Source organism: Coenobita brevimanus, chromosome 15, assembly GCF_032717465.1.
Source record: "Coenobita brevimanus isolate Jiangsu-jjx chromosome 15, ASM3271746v2, whole genome shotgun sequence".
NCBI classification, from domain to species: Eukaryota; Metazoa; Arthropoda; class Malacostraca; order Decapoda; family Coenobitidae; genus Coenobita; species Coenobita brevimanus.
In genome coordinates this window covers 33,896,667-33,922,592 of record NC_136968.1, presented here as the reverse complement: position 1 = coordinate 33,922,592, position 25,926 = coordinate 33,896,667, and the positions used below count along the sequence as shown (strand labels likewise).

At 44.9% G+C, this 25,926-nt stretch overlaps 1 protein-coding gene across 1 annotated transcript in view; it reads left to right on the top strand.

Moving 5' to 3' along the window:
* Positions 1–25,520, top strand: part of LOC145390771 (kynureninase-like) — a 36,522-nt gene extending 11,002 nt beyond the window's left edge. Inside the window, exons 4-9 of the mRNA XM_080265574.1 lie at positions 3,020–3,236; positions 13,092–13,202; positions 14,564–14,773; positions 16,770–16,982; positions 22,237–22,461; positions 24,791–25,520. Of these exons, the coding sequence (XP_080121700.1) occupies positions 3,020–3,236; positions 13,092–13,202; positions 14,564–14,773; positions 16,770–16,982; positions 22,237–22,461; positions 24,791–24,919 (1,105 nt within the window). The 3' untranslated portion in view covers positions 24,920–25,520. The remainder of the gene's footprint in view (positions 1–3,019; positions 3,237–13,091; positions 13,203–14,563; positions 14,774–16,769; positions 16,983–22,236; positions 22,462–24,790) is intronic.
* Positions 25,521–25,926: the final 406 nt, after the last annotated feature.

Below are 25,926 nucleotides of genomic sequence, written 5' to 3'. Positions count from 1 at the left end.
CATGCTTGGTACCCCTTCCTGCACAATCCCTCACACAAGAACCCTCGACACCGATGGGTTAAAAGCAGTATAATAGACAAAACTGGTACTAGGGCATGGTTCACATTCTTGGGTCTCTATGACACACTCAAAGCTGAATAAAACGGTCTGGCATTAACCTGAATGAAACAGCGTTATCATCATCATCATCATCATTCAGCAATCTTCCTGCCAAACGATGGGGTGAGGTACAGTTTACACAGGAAAAAAAAAATGTTATTGTTGTTGTTGTTGCTGCTGCTGCTGCTTAACCCTGGTCTGTCTGGCTCAGCAGTCTCATCAACCACAGGTAAGTATTGTAACTTGTTCTGTGGGGCTGTCCTACAGATACAGTATAGTACATACACCATGCAAGGAACCAGCGCCCCTTGTGGTAGACAAGGACCCTGTCTGACCTCACCAGGGCCTGGCACGGTCCTTCCCAAGGTGACGTGTGGGGAAACATGAGGTGGTTTGGCTCCTGGGTGGACAATGTAGCTGCTTAACCCCACCCATTGTAAGCAGACTCATCACATGTAAGCTCCTCTGCAAACAGATGGAAGGGGATAAGTAGCCAGAGGGAAGGAATTAACACCCTCAGGCCTCTGATGCCTGGTGTAAGTGAGAATTAATTACAATGCAGACGCGCCCACACAGAATTAATATTGAGCATAAATTTGAATGACTTTCAGGAGGTTATGCAGGTGAATAGATGAAAACAGATGCTACAATATTTCCTGTATCACTCTCTTAGTCCCTCATCATCATTAATCATTATTCTCTCTACAACCACCATCATCATCATCATCATCCTTCTTCCTTCCTGTGACGATAATAATATACTGTAATAATAATTTCAATAATATTAATAATAATAATTCACTCTCATCTTAAATGTCAGGACCGAACTGCCTAGCCCCGGGCTTCTACGCTCCTCATGGGGCAACATAGAATTGGATGATGGATGGATGGATGGATGATAATCTATCTATCTATAGCCCGACGCCCTAATCCCGCAAAGGGTTGCCGCAGACAAAACGCCTCCAAGTCACTCTGTCACCCACAATTTGACTCCCCTCCCCCCAACTCACCCCCCCCCTCCCTCATATACCTCTCAACTCCATCCCTCCACCTCATCCTCGGTCTACCCCTCCCTCTCCCTCCCTCCACCTCACCTACATACACCCTCTTAGTCAGTCTTTCATTCTCCATCCTCTCCACATGTCCAAACCACCTCAGTGTATTTCTCCTAATCTTTTCAACCACATCCACATCTACCCCACAACGTTCCTTCACTTCTTCATTCGTCAACCTGTCCCTCCACGTCACTCCACATGCTCCTCTCAAGTAACTCATTTCCACTGCTCTCACTCTTGACTTGTTCCCCTCTTGCAAGGTCCACGCCTCGCTTCCATACGTCAGGGTAGGGATCACAATACCATCATGCAGTGACTTCTTAACTTCCATACTCACCTCCCTATTTCTCATCACTGCTTTCAGTGTGCCAACCATCTTTCTTCCTATCATCATCATAACTATCCTTTTCCCTTCCAATTATTATTACCATCATCATCATCATCATCATCCTTCCTTTGTATCATCATCATCCTTCCATCTCCAACTTTTTCACCATCATCCTCCTCCTCCTCCTCCTCTCTCCTTCTTCACCACCACCACCACCATCATCCTTGCACATTGTTCTTCTCCATCATCATCATCATTAATCAGACCTCCTTCCCTACCTGAGAAGAGAGAGAAAGAGAAAGAGAAACTAACCAAAAGTCTCCCCAAATCTCACCTATATTCTCGTCAGTTTATTAATCTCCCTAACACCTCTTCCTTTGTGATTTATTTTATAAGTTTAATATAGCGATGCTGTTTGGGTACGTGGTAAACACTTGTCTCTAACCCCTTCTCTCACTATAATTACCTAACTCTCAGCTATACATTGCCTCACACCATCAAAACTTAACAAAACATACTTAACTGATCAGAATTTAATAAAAACACAATGCCATTCACTTTAAAACATATCGGGTAGAGTCAAAACATTTACTGCTACACTTCCAGGTGCCTGCTACTCACACACACACTCACACACACACGGCCAATGCATGCAGGAATGCTGGTGCCTTTATAAAAAATACGAATGATACAATCTGTGAGAAAAGCTAGCCTAGCAAGGGCGACTGAATTTCTATATGTAACAAAAGTTTATATAGACTCAGCACGGCCTCACTAGCCAGCATCTCACCAACATAAGTGCTTTGCTAATTAGTGAGTGAACAGCCAGTGAAATGACGATAATTGCCTTTTGGTAAGTTAGCTGTCAATTCACCAATGATTATCAGCTTACTTGAGCTGGGTGTACACTAGACACCAAACTACTATAATGCTACACTGCTATGAGGACACGTGGGGAAATTTCAAGGTAATTTTGAGACAGAAAAAATTGCGTCTTGGATGCCACAAAATACAATTAAGAGTCAACGTTCAGGCCAAGATTCCTCACGCTGTGGCAAGTCTTCTAACATATATTTTTCCAAGCAACTTCCAGCAAATAATAACTAATCACCTAGTTTTGGCAACTGGTTCAGGTTCTGGTTCCATGATACCACCTATACCATGGCCAACCCCAATACAGGGATTCTGTGTGTGGAAGAATGACGATATTTTTATGTATGTAAGTATGTATGCAATGCATTTCATGACTGGACTGTCACACTGCCATATTGCAGAGCTTCTGTAAATCAAATTCCTTTACTACCCAAACTGCTCTTCTATGCAATTCACTTCCCCTGATTAGATTCCCGCCACAGTTCAATTGTTAGACTTTTTTATGAATTGGGGACATGTTCTTCCTTCCTCTGGTTATCATCAGTAAAAATAATAAAAAATAATATCCTCAGACTGAAGGGGTTAACTTACATTCAGTCCTCAGGCAAAACGGGTTAATCTGCATTACATACTCAGCCTAAAGGGGTTAACCTTGTTTTTACAGTGGTGTTGAGATGCACTTTAGGGAGCCTGTGCCAGCAGCCCTATGTGATCAGTATGGACGCAAATCCCTCGGCAATCTAGTGGGGGCCGATGAAGACTCGGTGGTGCTCATGAACGGACTCACTGTTAACCTCCACCTCCTGATGCTGGCCTTCTACAAACCCACAACACAGCGATACAAGATACTGATAGAGGGACACGCTTTTCCATCTGATCGGGTAAGACGTTCTATCTATCTGTCTGTCTATCTATCAACCTACCTACCCATCCATCCATCCATCTACAGTATCTACTTTTCCACCCATCCTTCCCCTATACATCCACCTACTTATCTAGCTAACTTATCTATCTGTACATCAACCTACAGTCATCTCTTCATATCTACCCATATCATTTTTAGCCTTCATCTCTATCATCAGACAATATTTACATCATGTTACTGTCCAATAAACCCACATCAGTGTTGTTAGTGTTGATTGAAGTCCTGTATGCAATGGGGGGCAATCACAGGGTTGAAGGATAGGTAATCTTCCTGCTGTAGAATCTTTATTTCCCTAGGAGATAGATAAAGAAGTGGAGAGGTGAGGTGAGGCGTACACGTGCCTCGAAGTGGAAGAAGCTCTCTCTCTCTGCTCGCGCAGGCGCATAGAGTGCCCAGCTGGCCAAGTTACATATCACGATGGCGACTGCGCGGCACATTTGAATAGGCACATTGGCATGGGTAAATGTTACAATGACATGGGTACATTTTATACATCCACACCTCCCCTTCCCTTTGCGTTCGAAGAAGTCGAACGGCTGAAAAGTAACATACATAGAAAATATATATGTGAAACATCCCCGTAATTCATAAAATAAAGTATGCAACTCAGCAATATACAAGTGACTGCAACATGTTAAAGTAGATACAATCCCACAGGTAATCAATACATGGTAACAAGCAATGTATGAAAATCCTACAAGTGTCTACAAAGTGTGTACATTGTAAGCAAACATACAGGGACTTCTTACGGGCAGTGTACACTGTGTTAGGACTTATTTAGCCTTGGAGATCTACGTGGGGTCTTGGGAGGAGAAACTGAATTGGACTTTTCGATGTCTGTCTGTAAATTAGACTTTTCCATGTCATGACAAGGGACCACAGGGATGTTAGGTGTAGTGTCAGAGTGTGGGTCGGGCACTGGATATAAGAATCTGCGGTTTCGACGTAGCACTCGGCCACTTGGAAGCTTAACCTCGTATTCCCTGGAGCGAGCACCACCCATAACGATGGCGACCTTATCCCACCGGCGTGAAGTGGGGTCCTGAACGCGAACATGTTGACCCATAGCCAGCCTGGGGAGATCACGGGCGTGTTGATTGTAGTGCTTCTTGACCTGGGCGGCTCTGGAGGCGACCCGTCTGTCCCAGTCGTCTGCCAAGTCCTTCCAGTCACTCTTGAAGGACTGCGGATGAGCAGGTACACAGCTGCGGAGGTTATGACCAAATAGAACTTGAGCAGGTGAGTAGCCGGTGTGGTTGGGGACATTCCTCAGTTCCATGAGTCCCCGGTCGAAGGCTTCACAATTTATGTTACCAGACGGTGCTGTTGCCATGATAAGCCTCTTGACGGCCTTAACAGCAGCCTCGGCGTGGCCATTCGACTGCGGGTAATGAGGCGATGACATGAAGTGCTGGGTCCCCCATCGACGAGTGAAATCAGCAAACTCACTGCTCGAAAAAGGTGGTCCTCCATCTGTGCGCAACCGAAGAGGTACCCCTACCTCTCGAAAGTAGCTGCAGAAGTATCGGATTGTGGAGGAGGCGGTGGTGTCACTCTTGCAAGGGATGACAGCTGGCCAGTTCGACAGTCGGTCGACAATCACTAGGAAATGTTTCCCAGCAACTTGAAAGAAATCAGCGGAGACTGACTCGAAGGGCCTGGTGGGCTTATCATCGTTGAGAAGCGGTTCCTGCTGCTGTGAAGGGCGTAGAAGCTGGCACGACTCACAGGCGGCGACAGTATTGGTGATATCAGACTCAATGCCAGGCCAGAATACCGTCTGGCGTGACCGTCGCTTGGTAGCCTCGACTCCTCGATGACTGTCATGTAGCCGTGCGAGAGTCTTGCGACGAAGAGCAGCAGGAATGACGATCCGAGCGCCTAGTAGTATGAGTGATCCGTCAACAGAGAGGGAGTCTCGGAGTTTCCAATAAGGCAGCAAGGATGTATGTAGAGAATACCTGTTAGCAGGAAATCCAGCCAATATACAGTCACGTAAGCGAATGTAGTCAGGGTCCTGTTGGGCTGCATTTGCTAACTCCTGTAGGTGACGGTCAGCTTCGATCCGCGGGGCGTCGTCCTCTTGATATGCCGCAGAAGTTATGACAGACCGTAGATGTGCCGTAGTAGAAGCGGAGTCCGATGTATCCTCAGGTGTAGGTCGGCTGACAGGTGCGCGTGAGAAGGCATCTGGGATGCGGAGTGTCTTACCAGCACGCCATACGGCTCTGAAGGTGAAGTGGGACATGCGCTCTCGTAATCTCTGTAATCGAGGGTTCTCAATCATGTCCAAGGTGTACGAGTTCAGAATCGGTACTAGTGGACGATGGTCAGTGTGAACTGTGAAAGACTGGAGCCCTGTAAGATAGAGGCGGCACTTCTGAAGAGCCCAGCTGACTGCCAACATTTCCAACTCTATGGTGGCATATCTTGTCTCGGCGTCTGCCAAAAAACGGGAGCCACACTGGACGAGGTGAAGTTGACTGGAACCATGATCCTGCAGTAGGGCGTAACCTATACCATACAGGCGAGATGCGTCGGTCTGGAGATATGTAGGTAGTCCTGGGTCGAATGCTGCGAGGATGGGTGGACTGGACAAGGCTTTCTTGACTTGCTTGAATGCCAAGTCGTGATCTGGAGTCCACGTAAATGAGCGAGATGGGCTCAAGAGAGGTCTAAGTGGCTTGGCAGTTTTGGCGATTTCGGGTGTAAACTCAGATAACTGATTCACCAACCCCATAAATGAGCGTAAATCGGTGAGGTTAGCAGGTGTAGGGAAGTCCAGAAGAGCTGCAACACGTTCTGGGTCGGCGGCGATTCCTTTGTCCGAAAGAATGTATCCACAGAAGTTGACCTTAGTGGCTGCCACGATAAATTTATCCCTGTTGAGAGTGATACCGTGTGAGCGGCAGCGTGTGAGTAGCTCCTGAATCCTCTTGTAATGTGACAGAAGATCATCGTCAAACAGCAATATGTCATCCACCACTTTGACGCATTTCGTTAGACCTTGGAGGGCAAGATCACCACGGTAGCAGTATGCATCTCCGGTAGCGGCGAAGCCCATCGGTCCGCGACAGTAGTAATAGCGGCCGTAAGGTGTAATGAAAGTAGTAAGATGCCTGTCCTCCTCTGCCAGTTCGATTTGCCAATAACCATGGAGAGCGTCCGCAGTTGTGAAGTACCTCGCTGTAGAATCAACCGTACGAACAGCTGCAATAGGCGTCATCGAAGAGTGGACAGGGCGGGCAACTTGACTGTTAAGTTTAGTCAAATCAGTGGTAATCCTGACTCCTTTAGGTTTGGGTACAACTACCATAGGATGACACCAATCGGAAGGCTCATCCCCACATTTCTTGATGATTCCTTGAGCCACCATACTCTGCAGTTCGTCCTGGACTGCATCTCGGAAGGCGTAGGGGATCTGACGTGGAGTGGTAAGAGCGAATGGTGTGGCGTCGGGTTTAATGTGTATCTTCATAGGGTCTCCTTTCATTGGTTGTAGTGGAGCAGTCTTGAGATCATCTTTCGATGCAAGTACATCCGGAAAGTTCCTGACAAAGTAGTCCCTGGCCTCAGCAGGTGGGGTAGCTTCGGTGAGTGGGAACTCAGTGCATCGATGTACGTGGGTAACTTGCAGAATGGGCTTAGGAAACTTGGGCGAAATAATAGCCAACTCCTTGCAATGGCTGAAGGACAGTAGCGGAGTGGTGACACCATCATGCACCTGTAACCGGGCTTGGCATGACCTCTTGGCAAGGGTCAAGGTAACTTCTAAGGATCCAAGCGGTGGCGACATCTCCGACCCATCTGCGGTGAAAGTCTTGGAAACTGTGGGAGGTAGGAGGTCACTTCTGTCAATCTGAAGATGTGCAAGGTGTTGTGGTCCCAAGACACTGACCTCCGCACCTGTGTCAGGTATGAAACTGATCTGGGAAGATACATCCCGATAAGACACAGTAACTGGTACGGGTGAAGGTGAAGGAGTTGCATGGGCCTGAATCTTGCGAACGTTAGTAGTCGTGCTTGAAGGCGGAGTAACATGCTTATCAGCCTTGGCATCACCAGTCTTCTTCCGGCAATATCTGTCGTAGTGGCCTGTCTTGGTACAGTATTTGCATTTCACCTTGAGTGCAGGGCAGGTTGGGGTTCTGGCCCAATGTCCCTTCCGTCCACAGTTATTGCAAGTGCTCGAAGCCGCTGGGCACTTGGCTGAGTTGTGAGACTTGTTGCAATACTGGCAGGTATTAGATTTGGTCGACGGCGTAGAAGTTGGCTGATGGTTACGACCTTTATCCTTGCGGTATCTTGAAATCTTGGCGACAGAAGCAGTAGGGGCCCGAATCGCAGATGTGGCTGTCCTGGTGGCTTCATGGGCTCTGCAAACGTTCACCACGTCCTGAAGTGTGGTATTAGAGTCCCGGGCAATAATCTTCTGTGTGAGCTCTTCATCATGAACTCCCATAAGAAGTACCATCTTTATCTGCGTCTCCTTGCAGACATTAGAATTTCCAGGGCATATGTCAACTTCCTCTGCAATCGACTGCAGGCGTACATAGTAGTCGTCAAAAGATTCACCATCCTTTTGCTTGCATGTAAGAAGATCCCGGCGGCGAAGAGCTTCATTTCGTTGATTCCTGAAGTGGTTCTGTAGAACGTCAAGGACTTCTTCCACTGTTTTCGCGGTATCTGGAGGTACACCAAGTGTGTGTTCTAACAATCGCTGGGTCTCGAGAGACAAACACATCCGTAACTGTATCTGCTGCTTCGGTAATGACAGAGCAGACAAGTCCACCGTGACAGCATAGTCGTCCCAGCGCCTTCTCCAGGCCCTGAAGTTCTGAAATGTAACGTCTGACTTCAGCGGTTGGGGTGCCTGAGTGCTAGCCTTTTGTGGGGTAGCGTTGACGTGGGTGGGTGGGTGTGACGAAGTCTCGGTAGCAGACCGCTGGTGAACCTGACTTGGACCTTGTGTAACAGGTGTGAGTAGCTGGAGAAATTGTTGAAATCTTCGGTGTTCCTCTTCTCGACGAATTTCTTCCCTTCTTGCCTCATCTTCCTGACGAATTTTTTCCCTTCTTGCCTCTTCTTGACGTCTCTCCGCTTCCTCACGCCTATGCTGAGCTTCCGTAGCTAATCTGCTTTCCTCCAAATATCTTATTAGTACCCGTAAGTCTCCATCATGTGTCCTGGATGGCGGCGGTAGGGTTAAATTTGGAGAGAGTAACGGCAACTCAGGCTGACAGCGCTCGTCCTCAGCACTTGTGGGCGTGTGGGTGTGTGGGAGTGTGGGCGGATGTTCATGTCTTGCAGGTGGTAAGTCATGTGGGGTATCATCTGAGGGCTCTACAAGTGGGAATTCTTCCATCCTGACTTATTTCACGAGATACAATACCACTGCAGAAAACTGAAGAGAAGAACAAATCTTCTCCCTTAGAAATTATAGTAAACTCGTGCAGGAAGCAGAGGTGGAGTTGCGGGCGAGCGTTGGCAACTCACTGGGAGCTTTCTCGGGACAAATTATCCTGTCTGGCGACGTCTGGTGTCGCCGGGGCGAGGGTCGTGAATGGCCGTCCAGCCGTGACGTGGTATCTGACGTAAGGCTCTGACGTATGGCTCGCTGATTGGCTGCCCAGAGAGACGTTGGGGTACAGACGCTCAGTGCAATGATGAAGGATGAGGAGGGAGGGTGTGACAGAGCAAATAGTTAGTATAGGCGATCACGGCGTCCATCCAAGATGTCCAGCGGGTGCGACGAGAACACCCGAAAACCTCACACAGAATAAGCACTGCACTGCACTTGCACATAACCACTCCACTGTAACACTGCACTGACACTGCCCAGTAAATCCACTGAAGGCGATCTAGAAGTTGTCTCGCTGGTCGAAAACAAACATAAACAGATAATGGCGGCGTCCATGCGGGTCCCGGTGGCGGGGTATAAGCTTGAAATCTTCTCCTTGGGCCTTAATCACTGCGCCATGTTGATTGAAGTCCTGTATGCAATGGGGGGCAATCACAGGGTTGAAGGATAGGTAATCTTCCTGCTGTAGAATCTTTATTTCCCTAGGAGATAGATAAAGAAGTGGAGAGGTGAGGTGAGGCGTACACGTGCCTCGAAGTGGAAGAAGCTCTCTCTCTCTCTCTGCTCGCGCAGGCGCATAGAGTGCCCAGCTGGCCAAGTTACATATCACGATGGCGACTGCGCGGCACATTTGAATAGGCACATTGGCATGGGTAAATGTTACAATGACATGGGTACATTTTATACATCCACAGTTAGATATTAAGAGAGAGATGTGCAGCTCCTCCTGATCGGGTAAGGCATCTTATCAATCTATCAACAGCCAGACTGAGCATTGTAAGAGGTGGCTACAAACATATACCCTTCTCACTGTCCCTCTCCTCTGACATTTGGCTGCCCTCCCTTCAACTCACACTCCCCTCTCTCATTTATCTCTTTGCTCCATCCCTATATTTGATCCTTGGTCTCTCCCTCCTCCTCCTCCCCCTCCACTTCACTCACATACACTCCCCTCTCTCATATATCTCTTTACTCCACCTGTACACTTCATCCTTGGTCTCTCCCTCCTCCTCCACCCCCTCCACTTCACTCACAAACTCCCCACTCTTGTATATCTCTTCACTCCATCCCTACACTTCATCCTTGGTCTTTCCCTCCTCTCTCTTGTATATCGCTTCACTCCATCCCTACTTTTCTTCCTTGGTCTCTCCCTCCTCCTCTCCCCCTCCACTTCACTCTCTCATGCATCTCTTTATCCCATCCCTACACTTCTTCCTTGGTCTCTCCCTCCTCCTCTCCCCTCCACTTCACTCAATACACTCTTCTAGTCATTTATTTTTCATCTCCACTGCAAGACGTCAGGAACCACCTAGAGACAAAAAATTCACCAATAACCCTTCGACTGCACTGTGTCCTGCCTTTCATATTTCTCAATCCTCCCCACACAACAAAGAGTATCTTCACTTACCACAAACAAGAGTATCTTTGCTTATCATAAACAACTGTGTATTTGCTTATCATAAACAACAGAGAGTATCTTTGCATACTATAAACAAGAGAGTATCTATGCTTATCATAAACAACAGAGTATCTTTGCTTATCACAAAAAGACAGAGTATCTTTGCTTATCACAAACAACAGAGTATCTCTGCTTATCATAAACAGTGTATCTCTGCTTATCATAAACAACAGACAGTATCTCTGTTTATCATAAACAACAGACAGTATCTGCTTATCATAAACAACAGACAGTATCTTTGTTTATCATAAACAACAGACAGTATCTGCTTATCATAAACAACAGACAGTATCTCTGTTTATCATAAACAACAGACAGTATCTGCTTATCATAAACAACAGACAGTATCTTTGTTTATCATAAACAACAATATCTTTGCTTATCATAAGCAACACACAGTATCTTTGCTTATCATAAACAACAGAATATCTCTGCTTATCATAAACAACAGACAGTATCTTTGCTTATCATAAACAAAAGAGAGTATCTTTGCTTAACAAACAACAGACACTATCATTGCTTATCATTCTCTACTGCTGTGTGCTTCATAAAAAAGGTAAAGGTGGGGCAGATGCCACGAGGTGCTTTGTCACAGTGTTCATCTCCATAACACTGGCCTTTGAGCCTGTGGTGGGTCATTCTCCCAATATCCTGGGATACATGACCACTGCATTATCCAGATCAGCATAGTTACCTCCCTCGGGTGTTACCCAAGGACTTATTTTCCCTACCAACACACACACACACACACACACACAAAATACATCATCATCATCATCATCATCATCTGGACCTCCATTCCCACCCTAGGGCAGGGTGAGGAGGAGCATGTCCAGACAGCCCAAATTTGCCCAATCCAATGGGCCAGATTTCCATTCACTCATCATTCAAGCCCCCGGAATCCTGGCTCTATTGGGTACGCCAAAAACATTGACCACGTTCTGTAGCTTCACATAAACGTATCCAATGGTGTCAATCCAGATGCTGCCACGTTAAAAAGGGATGCCAAATCCCTGATCATGCACTTCTCCTTGTAACATTCATCCAGCCAGCTCAATCTCGTCAGTTCCCTAGCCTCACCGACTTCCAAACGTCTCTTCCTCACACACTCATGCACCATATCCCTCCATCTTTTCCCTGGCCTACCTCATCTCCTCCCTCCTTCAAATTTGCTCAGATATACCTTTTTCACAACTCTATTGTTATCCATTCTCTCCACACAACCGCACCATCTCAGTACACTTTCTTCGAATCTGTATTGGGTCGGTTATTATTCTTTCCCTACTTAAATATCGATAAGCTTTAGTTTACATAAATTCCATGTATTTGTCCATCAGATCAATAATAAACAGTGTTATGAGAAACATGTAACACTTCTTCAGTCAGAAATAATAGCATGACACGGTTGAAGATCATACGTTATGATCAAAACTCAGGTGTGTCTACTGCCCCGCTGGTATTTTGGAGCCCTCGGCATCGTCGGATTTCAGCTGGAGGTCTCGTCTCTGCATGATTTCAGCTTTAAACATTGTACAATATTCATATGAAAAACTTTGCAGATTTTCTTCAGTATTTTGGAGATGAAGCATTGTTCTTTTGGAAACTGAATTATATGGGTTTCAAACAAAAGGTGCAGCTAGAGATTTGTAAATATGTGATGAATGCTGTCACTCCAAGTGTGCCTTCACAGCTTCTGTAGTAACGTTTTCCTGCATTTATCACACTAAAGCATATCTAGGAAATTAGTATAACTTACATATGGTATATCAATAACTATCACGGGAGAGATTTTTAAAGATATGCGACTTCTGTGGTCTCTGCATGGGTAGCTGGACTTCCATATTGACCTAGCTGGCGATCAATGGCAACTCTTGAGTTAGTGACGGTGGGAATTGGAGCACCTTAATTACCCACTGAACCACCAGGCACCATAATTTGGTTATATGGATTGTGGTAGGTGGAGATGCTCACCATCCACTCACTCGATGTAGTGCTGCTCTCGGGTGTCTGCCCTTTCCTCTCCTCCCTCCTTTCCTTCCTTCCTCTTCTGTCTTTCTTTACTTCATTCTTTCCTCGTCCTTCTGCCCACTGGTGACTTTACACTCCCTCTTCTGTCTTTCTTTCCTTCATTCTTTCCTGTTTCTTCTGCCTGTGGGTGACTCTACACTGAGTGACAAGCCGAATGGTTTCCTGTACACCAGGAAACCATTTACCACACTGGGTGGTAACCATATAACCAAATTATGGCGCCTGGTGGTTTAGGGGAGAAATTAAGGTGCTCCAATCGGATTGGGCCAGTGAAGGTTTATATCCAGGGGGTAGTTGACGTTACTGCTCACGTAATGCCACTCAGGGATGAGTGAGGCTGGTCACTCTCATCTTACACGTCAAGACCAACTTGCCTAACCCCAGGGTCCTATGCTCCTCATGGGGCAATGCAGGATTGGATGATGGATGGATGGTTACTACCCAGCATAGTAAATGGTTTCCTGGTGTACAGGAAACTGCTTGGCTTGTTACTCAGTGTAGAGTCATCCATATGCAGAAGGAAGAGGAAAGAATGAAGGAAAGAAAGATAGAGGAGGAAGTGTAAGGTCCCCCATAGGCAGAAGAAAGAAAGAATGAAGGAAAGACAGAACAGAGGAAAGGGCAGACACCCAAAGCAGCACTCCATCGAGTGAGTGGATGGTGAGTGCCCTCACTGCCAGATAAGAAAATACACACCAAACACACCAATACAGACACAGCTAATGTATGTATCACCCCCACAGTATGCAATGGTGTCACAGGCTGAACTCCACGGATTCTCACCCAAAGACGCAGTGCTGGAAGTCAACCCCCGGCCAGGCGAACACATCATAAGAACAGAGGACATTCTAAAGGTGAGCTGTTTTTTAAATGTATACGGTATATTGTGGGTGAGTTGTGGGGAAGGCAGTCAAATGGTGGGTGACAGAGCAACTTGGAGACATTTTGTCTGTGGCCACCCTTCACGGGATTAGGGCGTCGGGCTATAGATAGAAGGACAGACAGATATTGTACAAGACCGTCTTATCTTTACCCAAGCATTTACTCCTTCAGTCCATTTATTTATTTATTCATTTTTTTTTAGGTGACGTTTAATGAATACAAAGTAAAAACTGAGAATGTCCAGGAGATAAAATGCTACTCCTCTGTCTGTCTATTGCCAGATGCCGTAATCACGTAAGGGGTGGCCACAAATAAATCACCTCCATGTCACCCTGTCCCCGGCCATTTCACTGCCCTACTCCCAGCTCACACTCCCCTCTCTTCCTGGGATATACAGTACTGAGCTGCCTTGATCATTTTGAATATCACTGGAGCTCTCCTGTGTGATACTTTCTGGAGCTGGTGTGTAAAAATAATAAAAACATCAACAAAATCCATATAACACCAGCAATTAACACAGCCATCACCCAATACCTCACAATTAACACAACTATCACCAAATACCTTATACTTAACCATCACCAAATACCTTATACTTAACACAACCATCACCAAACACCTTATAATTAACACAGCCATCACCAAACACCTTATAATTAACACAGCCATCACCAAATTCCTTATAATTAACACAATCACCAAATACCACATACTTAACCATCACCAAATACCATATACTTAACCATCACCAAATACCTTACAATTAACACATTCACCAAATACCTTATATGGTACTTCACACAATCACCAAATACCTTATACTTCACACAACCATCACCAAATGCCTTATAATTAACACAGCCATCACCAAACACCTTCTTTTGAGGTAAGAAAGAAGGAAACAAAGGCTAGAAACCCACAAAATTGTTCCCTCCATGAAAAAAAAAAAAAAATCCAGTTTCAAGATCCGTTCATTTCAAGATGTTTGGAAACACTGAAGTCACAGGCATGAGGAATTACAGACAGAGGATGACAGTTCCAGAGTTGACTTGCATGCATAATGGACTGGGATTACTGGTTAACTCCTGCCTTAGAAAGTTAGACAGAAATGAACTATAGCCAAACAGAAAGCTAGATTGAACTGAACCATGGCCAACTAGAAAGTCAGATTTGAACCACAGCCAAACAGAATGCTAGAACTGAACCACAGCCACACAGAAAGTTAGAACTGAACCACTGCCACAGAGAGTTAGAAATGAACCACAGCCTTATAGAAGGTATAGCAGGTTAGACAGAACTGAACTGTAGCCAAATACCTTGTTTTTCCCACCAGCTTCTGGAGCGTGAGGGGCAGAGCATTGCAGTGGTGTGCCTCAGTGGGGTGCAGTACTACACAGGCCAGAAGTTCGACATGGGGACTATAACTGAGGCAGGGCATAAGGCGGGCTGTGTGGTGGGCTGGGACCTGGCACACACAATCGGCAATGTCAAAATCGAGTTGGACAAGTGGGGCGTCGACTTTGCCTTCTGGTGTACCTATAAAGTGAGTGTGATAATGGCTACTTTGGAGGTAAATAGGTAAGTAGGCACACAAGTAAGGCACTGACTTTGGTTTCTGGTGCACATATAAAGTGAGTTTTTGTTGAGTAACCCTAGTCTGTCTGGCCAAGCAGACCCATCAACGGCTGGCAAGCAATTGCCCCTGCAGGGCTACCCCACACAGTGAACCAATGTTCCCCTGTGGTTCACAGTCCCCTGTGCCAGGATGCCAGCAAGGGATGGGGTTAAAGTATGGAGGCTTGGTTCCTGGACTACAGAAAACCAGTAGGTTTGTCACTGAGTACAGGACCACCTAAAGTTAAAGGAAAAGTAGTAAAAGTGACAGGAAGGAAAGAAGCAGCAGGAAGAGAAGATGGCATACAGAGACAGAATACAAAAGAAGATGGAAGAAGAAAGCAGAACTACATCAAGTGAGTGGATGACTGGATGATGGTTGCCACCACACCATTACACTGGGTGGTCTCCATATAACCAAAAGATGCCTTGTGGTCCAATGCACTGAGGGACTCCAACTGGATGGGGCCAGTAAGAGTTTACATCAAAGGGAAAGTTGAGGTTTATTGTTCAAATAATGCCACCTTGGCAACCACGATGGTCACCCTCACTTCAAAGGACAGGACTAAGTAGCCTAGATCCAGGTCCCTAGGCTCCTTATTGAGCAAGAAAAGAATTACATAACAGACAGATGGACAGACAGATATAAAATATTACAACTGCTGCCATACAAACATTACTGTAAACTGGTGTAAGCAACGAGGTACTAATGTGTGTGTTCACAAATATCACAACTTCCTCCACACAGCTGATAACTGTAAAGTGGTTAGAAATGAAACTCAGTTTCATAAGCAGAGATGAAACTTGGTTAAGCAAGTTTTCCAAACCTTAAGAAGTCGAATATAAAAAAACTTGTTTCATAAAATTTGTATGGCAACTTGTTTCATAAAATTTGTAAGGCATGTTATCTAAAAGTAAGAAGGTGGCAAAAGCATTTTTCTCTGCTACCCTACATTACACTGGAAGGAACTAACTAACTTCATAAGCTGCTACTGTCCCAAACCCCCAATATAACCTTACTGCAACTTCTTCCATACGACTATAGTCCATTTGTTTTCATCCAATGGAACTCGACAAATCCCAAAGCTTATACCGTACATTAAGGTACGGTTGCATGAAATTCGATGAGTCTTGGTTATGAGGTAACAATGAGTCTCCTTGGTTACTATTTACACTAACTTGGCCAATATTTTTGTCCTTTTGCAGTGTATTTATCACACCTCAGTGGCAGAAAAATAAAATACTATAACATTCTTTACATTACACTTCTTAATGACTAGCACCATATTTTATAGTTAATCTAATATTACAACTAAGCAGTGAAGATGGAGAAATGACAGTTTTAGGCCAGGTTAAAGTAAATGTAGTACAGTCAAATCCATCTTCCATTTTGACTACACCTGGCCACTAACTGGGCTGTAAAGGGTTTAAAATCTTTTATTAGATGAAAATAAACAAACTATGGTAAATTGGAGGGAACTGTGCTCCTTTTACTCTAACTTGGCCCAAAATTGCCATCTCTCCATCCTGAATGCTGGCTTGTAGAAAAAGATTAACACTAGAGTATGATGCTACTGAGGAAGAAGTGCTATGGAAAGGATGTAGAGCCACAGCGCTGTCTTTTCTGCCACTTAGTTGCATGAAATAAGCTGAAAAGGGAAAAAAGATCTGGGCCAACTTAAGGTGAAGAGCATAGCAAGTCTTTAGGCTATTATCACAACCTCACCCACCCAACCATCTCACCCACTCAACCATCTCCCCCACCCAACCATCTCTCCCACTCAACTATATCCCCCACCCAACCATCTCCCCCACCCAACCATCTCTCCCACTCAACCATCTCCCCCACCCAGCCATCTCTCCCACCCAGCCATCTCTCCCACCCAGCCATCTCTCTCACTCAACTATATCCCCCACCCAACCAGTACCTGAACAGCGGTCCAGGGTGCCTAGGCGGTGCGTATGTCAACAAGCGACACAATGGGAGCATCACGGGTCGACTGAAGGGCTGGTGGAGCAACGCGGAGGAGACGAGGTTTGAAATGCGGCAGGAGTGTGACGCGGCACCCGGCGTGGAGGGTTTCAGACTGTGCAACCCTCCACCGCTTCTGGCCACACTTGTACTTGGCAGCCTGGAGGTGAGGCACAGATAGATACAGTACAGATGATATAGGCAAACAGGTAGAGATAGATACAGTAGAGATGATATGGGTAAACAGGTAGATAAAGACACGAGATAGATGATATAGGAAAATAGGTAGATAAATAAGTATAGACAGAGCTATCTATCTCTCTATTGCCAGACGCCTCATTCCAGTTTGGGGTGGCCACAAACAAATCGCCTCCACGTCGCCCTGTCCCCCGCCATTTCACTGCCCTGCTCCCAACTCACACCCCCCTCTCTCATATACAGTATATTTTTAGCTACAGTATACCAACAGCCAGACAGAGACAGTACAGATTTAGGTGGATAAGGTAAATGGGTAGGTAGACAGATACAGTATAGATATAAACAGATAAACAGGTAGACAAATACAGTATAGTTTTAGATATACTGATAAATAGGCAGATAATGACTGATAAAGTACAGACAGATTAAGTTGTACTGATGGATAGATAGATAAATAGATAGATAGATGGATAGATGGATGGATAGATCGGCAGACAGATAGACATACTAGATATTAGGGAGGTAAGCAGACTGGGCACAATACTATGGCTGGTTTGCTTTCATTGGATGGAACTGGGCAACTCTCTAAAACCTGAAAATTAAGTCATGGCTGCACATAATCTGAGGAGTCTCTTATGAGGTGTGAATGAGTCTCCTTGGTTATCATTTGAGTCTCCTTGGTTGCTATTCAAGTTTATCCTCCCATATGATTACACCTGGCTATCATGTGAGCTGAAAAGGTGTGGGATCTCCATTGGGTAAAAATAGACTTTCAAAAGACCTATCAGTCTATCTATCCAATGCCAGATGCCTTAATCCTACAAAGGGGGGCCACAAACAAATCACCATGTTGCTCTGTCCTCTGCCATTTTGCTGCCCTCCCTCCAACTCACTCCCATCTCTCATACAACTCTCCACTCCATCCCTCGATCTCATCCCTCGTCTTCCCCTTCACCTCATTCCTGGTCAGCCTCTCACTAAATAATAATAATAATAACAATAATAATAATAATAATAATAATAACAATAGTAGTAGTAATAAAATAATAATAATCTATCTATCTATTTATCTATTGCCAGACGCCTCAATCCCGTTTGGGGTGGCCACAAACAAATCGCCTCCAAGTCGCCCTGTCCCCCGCCATTTCACTGCCCTGCTCCCAACTCACACCCCCCTCTCTCATATACCTCTCCACCCCATCCCTCCATCTCATCCTCGGCCTCCCCCTCCCTCTTTCCCCCTCCACCTCACTCATATACACTCTCTTCGTCAGTCTTTCACCCTCCATCCTCTCCACATAATAATAATAATAATAATACTAACAGTAGTAGTAGTAGTAATATTAATAATAATCTATCTATCTATCTATTGCCAGACGCCTCAATCCCGTTTGGGGTGGCCACAAACAAATCGCCTCCAAGTCGCCCTGTCCCCCGCCATTTCACTACCCTGCTCCCAACTCACACCCCCCTCTCTCATATACCTCTCCACCCCATCCCTCCATCTCATCCTCGGTCTCCCCCTCCCTCTTCCACCCTCCACCTCACTCACATACACTCTCTTCGTCAGTCTTTCACCCTCCATCCTCTCCACATGGCCAAACCACCTCAGTGTGTTCCTCACAACGCTTCCTATCACATCCACATCAACACCACAACGCTCCTTTATATCCTCATTCGTCAGCCTGTCTCTCCACGTGACTCCACAAGCTCCTCTTAAATAACTCATTTCCACTGCTCTCACTCTTGACTTGTGTCCTTCCAACAACGTCCAAGCTTCACTTCCGTATGTTAGAGTTGGTATCACAATACTGTCATGTAGTAACTTTTTTACTTCCATGCTCACTTCCCTGTTTCTTATCACTGCTTTCAAGGAACCAGCAACCTTTCTTCCCTGCTGTACCCTTTCAAGCACTTCACCCTCCAAACCTCCATCCTTACTCATCACACTACCCAAATACTTAAACGTACTCACATTTTCCAATTCCTCACCATCCAACCTCGCTATACATTCACTGACTTCACCTCTCTCAAAGACCATCACTTTACTCTTCCCTACATTCACCTTTAGGTTCCGTTTCTTACACACTCTCTCAAACTCATCCACCAAGCCTTGCAGCTCCCCTTCATCTTCACTCAACAACACAGTATCATCTGCAAACAACAGTACAGGGAGTTTCCAAACACTATCCTCTCTCACCAGGGCCACTCCAACATCCACTACCCTACCTTGTACCTCTTTTATTACCCCATCCATGTACAGATTGAACAACCATGGAGACATGACACATCCCTGTTTCAAACCAACTTTCAAAGAGAAAAATTCACTTAGTTCACCATCCACACGCACTGCAGCCTTAGCACCATCATACATACTCTTCACAGCATTCAACAACTTCCCATCTACTCCATATATTCTTAACACTTTCCACAATCCTTGTCTATCCACCCTGTCATATGCTTTCTCCAAATCCATGAAAGCCGCATACAACTTCTTTCCCTTCTCTAGAAACTTTTCCACTAAAGATCTAAGAATGAATATCTGATCTACACAACCTCTTCCCTTCCTAAAGCCTCCTGTTCTTCTCCAACTAATTTCTCTGTTCTTTCTCTAACTCTGTCTATAAGTATCCTACCATACACTTTTCCTATTATACTAAGAAGACAAATGCCCCTATGATTACCACACACTTCTTTTTCCCCTTTTCCTTTGTACAAGGGAATAATTATACCTGACTTCCAATCCTCCGGGACTCTACCTTCCTCCCAGGCCAATCTGCACATCTTCCACATCCATTCTACTACTATCTCTCCCCCATGCTTCAGCATCTCACCACACACTCCATCAATTCCTGGGGCTTTCCCGATTTAACTTTCTTCATTGCTTCCACAACCTCTATCCTACTGATTTCTACCTGTCTTCTCACCTCCCTCCTTCTCCCAGCCATTCCCCAGCCACTTATACTGCATTACTTCCATCCTCTACGTTCAACAATTCCTCAAAGTGTTCTCTCCATCTGCTCACTTTTTCTCCCTTCTCCACTAGTAATCTACCATGTTTATCTTTCACTCCCCTGCTAACTTCACTTCCACCCTGTCTTACTCTTTTCACTTCTCTCCAGAACATTTTCTTACAGTCCCTCCACTTTACACTCAAATTCCTTCCAAATTCCTCATCCACTCTCTTCTTACTCTATCTTACTAATCTTTTCACCTCTCTCTTCCTTTCCACATATAACTCTCTCTTCTGCCTCTCAACTTCTTCCACGCCCCTATTTCTCATCCATTCATTGTATGCTTTCTTCTTTTGTGCCACAGCCTGTTTCACCTCTTCAGTCCACCACGCTGTTCCTTGCACCCCCCTCCGTCTTCTCTTCCTTCCACACACCACATCACATGCTGCACATATTTCTTCTGTAAATATCTTACACACACCTTCCACGTCTCCCATCTGCTCCAATTCATATTTGCCCAATCGTTCCTCCACTTCTCTCTTATACTCTGCCTTTTTCTCATCCTCTTGTAACCTTTCCACTCTCCTTGCAACTACTCCTTCCTCTCGTCTTTCCCTTCTTCTATTCCTCCATCTTACTTGCATCCTAATTCTGGCCACCACCAAGTAGTGGTCAGAAAGGCCACTCCCCCAACCTCTATAAACTCTTGCATCCAATATACATCTTCGCATCCTTTCATCCACACACATAATCAATCATTGCCTTCCTTTCATTCAGTTCACCACCCACCCTTCTCATCACTCGCCATGTATACCTGTGGATCATTTTATGCCTGAAGAGGGCATTGGCTATTACCAACCCCTCCCAGCACAGATGTCCACTAACGCACTCCCATTCTCATCTATCTCAGCAGGCACACCCCACTCACCAACTATTCCATCCACCTTCACATTACCAACTTTACCATTCATATCACCGATCAAAAACACTCTCTCATTCCTTCCAAACTTTTCCATGCACACTTCCACATTTGTCCAGAACTCTTCTCTCACTCTTCTAGCACGATCTTGCGTTGGCGCATACACACACACAATCGCCCACATTTGTATTCCAACTTTCAACTTTACCCACACAATCCTTGACCCAACTGATCCATACTGTCTTATGCTCTTCTTCCATCTTTTACTCACAACTATACACACTCCTTCCTTTGCCCTCTCATTCTCATCTACTCCTGCACATATACCCCATCCATACTCCCATTCTCTCACACTTTCTCCTCTCCATTTTGTTTCAGTTATTCCACATACATCCACTTTCGCATCCTCAAGCACCTGGACAATCTCTCTCTCACCTCATCATTCGCTCCTCTTACATTCAATGTACACATTACCAAGTCCTTTGTCCGGTCCTGGGTCGTCAACGTTTGGTCAGTCCTTGTCCGAGGCTTCTTGTTTGTTTTTTTAGTTAGTTGTTTTCCGGGGAGGGGCACTAACCCTCCGCCAACCCTTTTAGTCGCCTTTTACGACAAGCAGGGATACTGGGGGAGTATTCTTGAAAACCCCCCTACCCCCAGGGGGTCATAATAATAATAATAATAATAATAATAATAATAATGCTGTAATAATAATAATCATCATCCAGACCTCTTTTCCCACCCTAGGGCAAGAGAGTCTCAGTGTGCCCAATTCAACGGGCCACGCTTCCATTCACTCATCATTCAAGCCCTTGAACTCCTGGCTCCATCAGATAGGCCAAACAAAATTTCAAAACATTCTGTAGCTTCACATATACCTATCTGACAGGGCCATTTCAAACACTGTCACATTAAAAGGGGCACCAAATCCCTGGGTATGTGCTTCTCTGCACAAAATTCATCCAGCCAGCTCGGTCTCTTGTCAGTCCCTTAGCCTCACAAACTTCAACACCTCTCTTCCTCACACACTCATCCACCATATCCCTCCACCTTCTTGGCTTACCTTGCCTCCTTCCTCCTTCAAACTCGCTCAGATATACCTTTTTCACCATTCTATTGTCATTCGTTCTTTCCACATAAAAATAATAATAATAAAAATAACAATAATCCATCCATCCATCCATCATCCAATCCTACATTGCCCCATGAGGAGCGTAGGAGCCCGGGGCTAGGCTCTTGGTCCCGACATTTAAGATGAGTGAAATAACAACAACAACAACAACAACAATAATAATAATAATAACCACAACAATAACACCAACGACAACACTGACTCACCATCCTCACATCAGATCTTCGACGAGGCCACACTCCCCCGCATCCTGGACAAGCAGTACCTCCTCACCGGCTACCTCGAGCTGCTCATCAAATCACACTTCGGCACGGATCAAGTCAAGACACCCTTGGCCGAAATCATTACCCCAGCGGATGTCAACCAGCGTGGGAGTCAGCTCTCACTCATCTTCTCGTACCCACTGGAACAAGTGCACAAGGAGCTGGGTCGACGTGGTGTTGTGGTCAGTAAAGTTAGAAGCATTATTCCTGTCAATCATTATCACGGTCATCATCATCACCATCATCAACATTCATCATCACCATCATCAACATTCATCATCACCATCATCATCAGGGTGTTATGGTTTGTACAGTACAATTAGATACATTACTCCTGTCAATCATTACCACGGTCATCATCATCATTACCATCATCAACATTCATCACCATCATCATCATCAGGGAGTTGTGGTCAATACAGTTCAGTTAGATCCACTATTCCTCTCAGTCATTACCACTGTCATCATCATCACCACCATCATCATGGAGTTGTGGTCAGTACGATACAGTTATATCCATTATTTCTCTCAATCATTATCACTATCATCATTATCATCATCATTGTCATAATCATCATCATCATGGAGTTGTGGTCAGTGCTGTACTCTATACACATTATCCTGAAAAATTTGCTGGGTTCCATGGCGCACATCCCTTGGTTTCAAAAATTATGCTCACTCTCCCTTTATGTATGGTAAGGCAGTGGTTCGATATTAGTGTCCACCATAGTACAGTACAATATTACCCACCCATCACTTCCCCTCTCTCTACACATCCATATATCTGAAGTGATAATATGTTAGTGGCTGTAACCATTTCATTTTTTAACAACATTTTTTTAGATCTACATTAGCAAGGGGTCACAGTAACATAGAACTACTAAACAAGACTCACAACCACACAAACATTGTAATTTTAAACAACAGCAGCAACAAGCAAAACCCCACACAATAACAACACTAACAACCACCAAAATCTGACCACAGCAGCTATAACTATAACCCCACACAACAATTAAAATGCCACACAAAAACAACAATACTGCCACAACAATAGCAGCAACAATAACCTCACACAAAAGCAACCACAACCACACTTAACAACCATAACCCCATACCACACCTGAGACACACAGGAAGAATAACAACATCCATCTATATATCATCCATTTCTTTTTTGCCCCATCAGGAATGTGGGGGACCAGGGATAATAATGATAATAATAATAATAATGATAATAATAATGATAATAATAATAATAATAACAATAATAATAAAATACCTGCAATAATCTATCTATCTATTGCCAGATGTCTTAATCCCATAAGGGGTGGCCACAAACAAGTCGTCTCCATGTCGCCCTGTCCCCTGCCATTTCACTGCCATGCTCCCAGCTCACACCCCTATCTCTCATATACCTCTCCACTCCATCCCTCCACCTTATCCTTGGCCTCCCCCTCCGACTCCCCCCCTCCACCTCATTCACATACTCTTCTCACTAGTCTCTCACTCTCCATCCTCTTCACATGGCCAAACCACCTCAATGTATTTCTCCTAATGCTTTCTATCACATCCACATCCATACCACAATGTGCCTTCCCTTCCTCATTTGTCAGTCTGTCTCTCCATGCAACTCAACGTGCTCCTCAGATAACTCATTTCCACTGCTCTCACTCTTGATTTGTATCTCTCCAACAAGGTCCAGGTTTCACTTCAGTATTAGAGTTGGTATCACAGTACTACTGTGCAGCAACTTCTTTACTTCCACGCTCACTTCCATATTTCTCATCACTGCTTTCAAAGAACCAGCAACCTTTCTTCTTCTTGTACCTCTTCAAGCACTTCAACCTCTAAACTTCCATCCTTACTCATCACACTACCCAAGTACGGTACTTAATTGCACTCACATTGATCCATTTCCTCATCATCTAGCCTCACTGTACATCCAGTGACTTCATTTCTCTCAAAGACCATACCTTTACTCTTCCCTACATTCACCTTTAGATTCCATTTCTTACACACTCTCCCAAACTCATTCACCAAGCCTTGCAGTTCCCCCCTGTCTTCACTTAAAAATACAGTATCGTCTGCAAATAACAGTACAGGGAGTTTCCAAACACTACCCTCTCTCATTAGGGCCACTTCAACATCCACCACCCTACCTTGTATCTCTTTGTAACCCCATCCATATACAGACTGAACAACCATGGAGACATGACACATCCCTGTTTCAATCCAAAATTCAGAGAAAAATTCACTCAATTCATTACCCACACACACTGCAGCCTTAGCATCCTCATACATACACTTCACTGCATTCACCAACTTCCCATTACCTCATATATAATCCATCCATCATCCAATCCTACGTTACCCCATGAGGAGCGGAGAAGCCCAGGGTTAGGCAATAATAATAATAATAATAATAAAACAATCACTCAACCTATCCACCTTCTCAACCCAACAGTGTAACTAAAAAATCTCACCCTACCCACCTTCTCTACCTTACAGTGTGATGTGCGACTGCCCAATGTGATGCGCATTGCCCCAGCCCCTCTGTACAACTCCTTCATCGACGTCCACAGGTTTATCACCATCCTCAAAGAAGTATTCGCCATCTGCAAGATTGAGGCTGCCTAGGTGCACATCCCTGTCAAAAAGAGTCAAATTACACATCACTCCCAAGAGTCAAATTACACATCCCTGCCAAAAGTCATATTACACATCCCTGCCAAGAGTCAAATTACACATGCCTGCCAAGAGTCAAATTACATATCCCTACCAAAAGTCAAATTACACATCCCTGCCAAGTCAAAATACACATCCCTGCCAAGAGTCAAATTACACATCCCTGCCAAAAGAGTCAAATTACACATCCCTGCCAAAAGAGTCAAATTACACATCCCTGCCAAAAGAGTCAAATAACACATCCCTGCCAAGAGTCAAATTACACATCCCTGCAAAAAGAGTCAAATTACACATCCCTCCCAAGAGTCAAATTACACATCCCTGCAAAAAGAGTCAAATTACACACCCCTGCCAAAAGTCAAATTACACATCCCTGCAAAAAGAGTCAAATTACACATCCCTGCCAAAAGTCACATTACACATCCCTGCCAAGAGTCAAATTACACATCCCTCCCAAGAGAGTCAAATCATACACCCCTGCCAAGAAAGTCAAATTACACATCCCTGCCAAGAGTCATGTAATAGTTGCTGTGTTGCTGGCTGGATGAATTATGTACACAGAAGCACATAGCAAGTGTTTTGCACACCATTTTAACCCCTAAAACGCGGGTGTTTACAGTCGATCCCCCCCGAGTGGCGGGGTTGTATCGCAGTCTGAGTACCTGTAGGAAAATATTCGCCAAAAATCAGAGATTAACCCTAGAACATTATACTTGGTATGGCAGATAGTACTTACATTCAGCTTTCTCCAGAGACAGGTGTTGAGCCTTCGTGGACTACCCAAGGACTTGTGGAGACTTGCAAAGTTGGGTAACCAAATCTTCACTTTCACACCTCCAGCATCCCGGTTTCCCCTCTACCACAGCCTCATTCTGTCACAGTAAACTTTATACTACAACGTAAAGGTAGTTAGGAATCCGTATTTGTACAATAAGCACTGAAAATAAGGCTAAAATCAA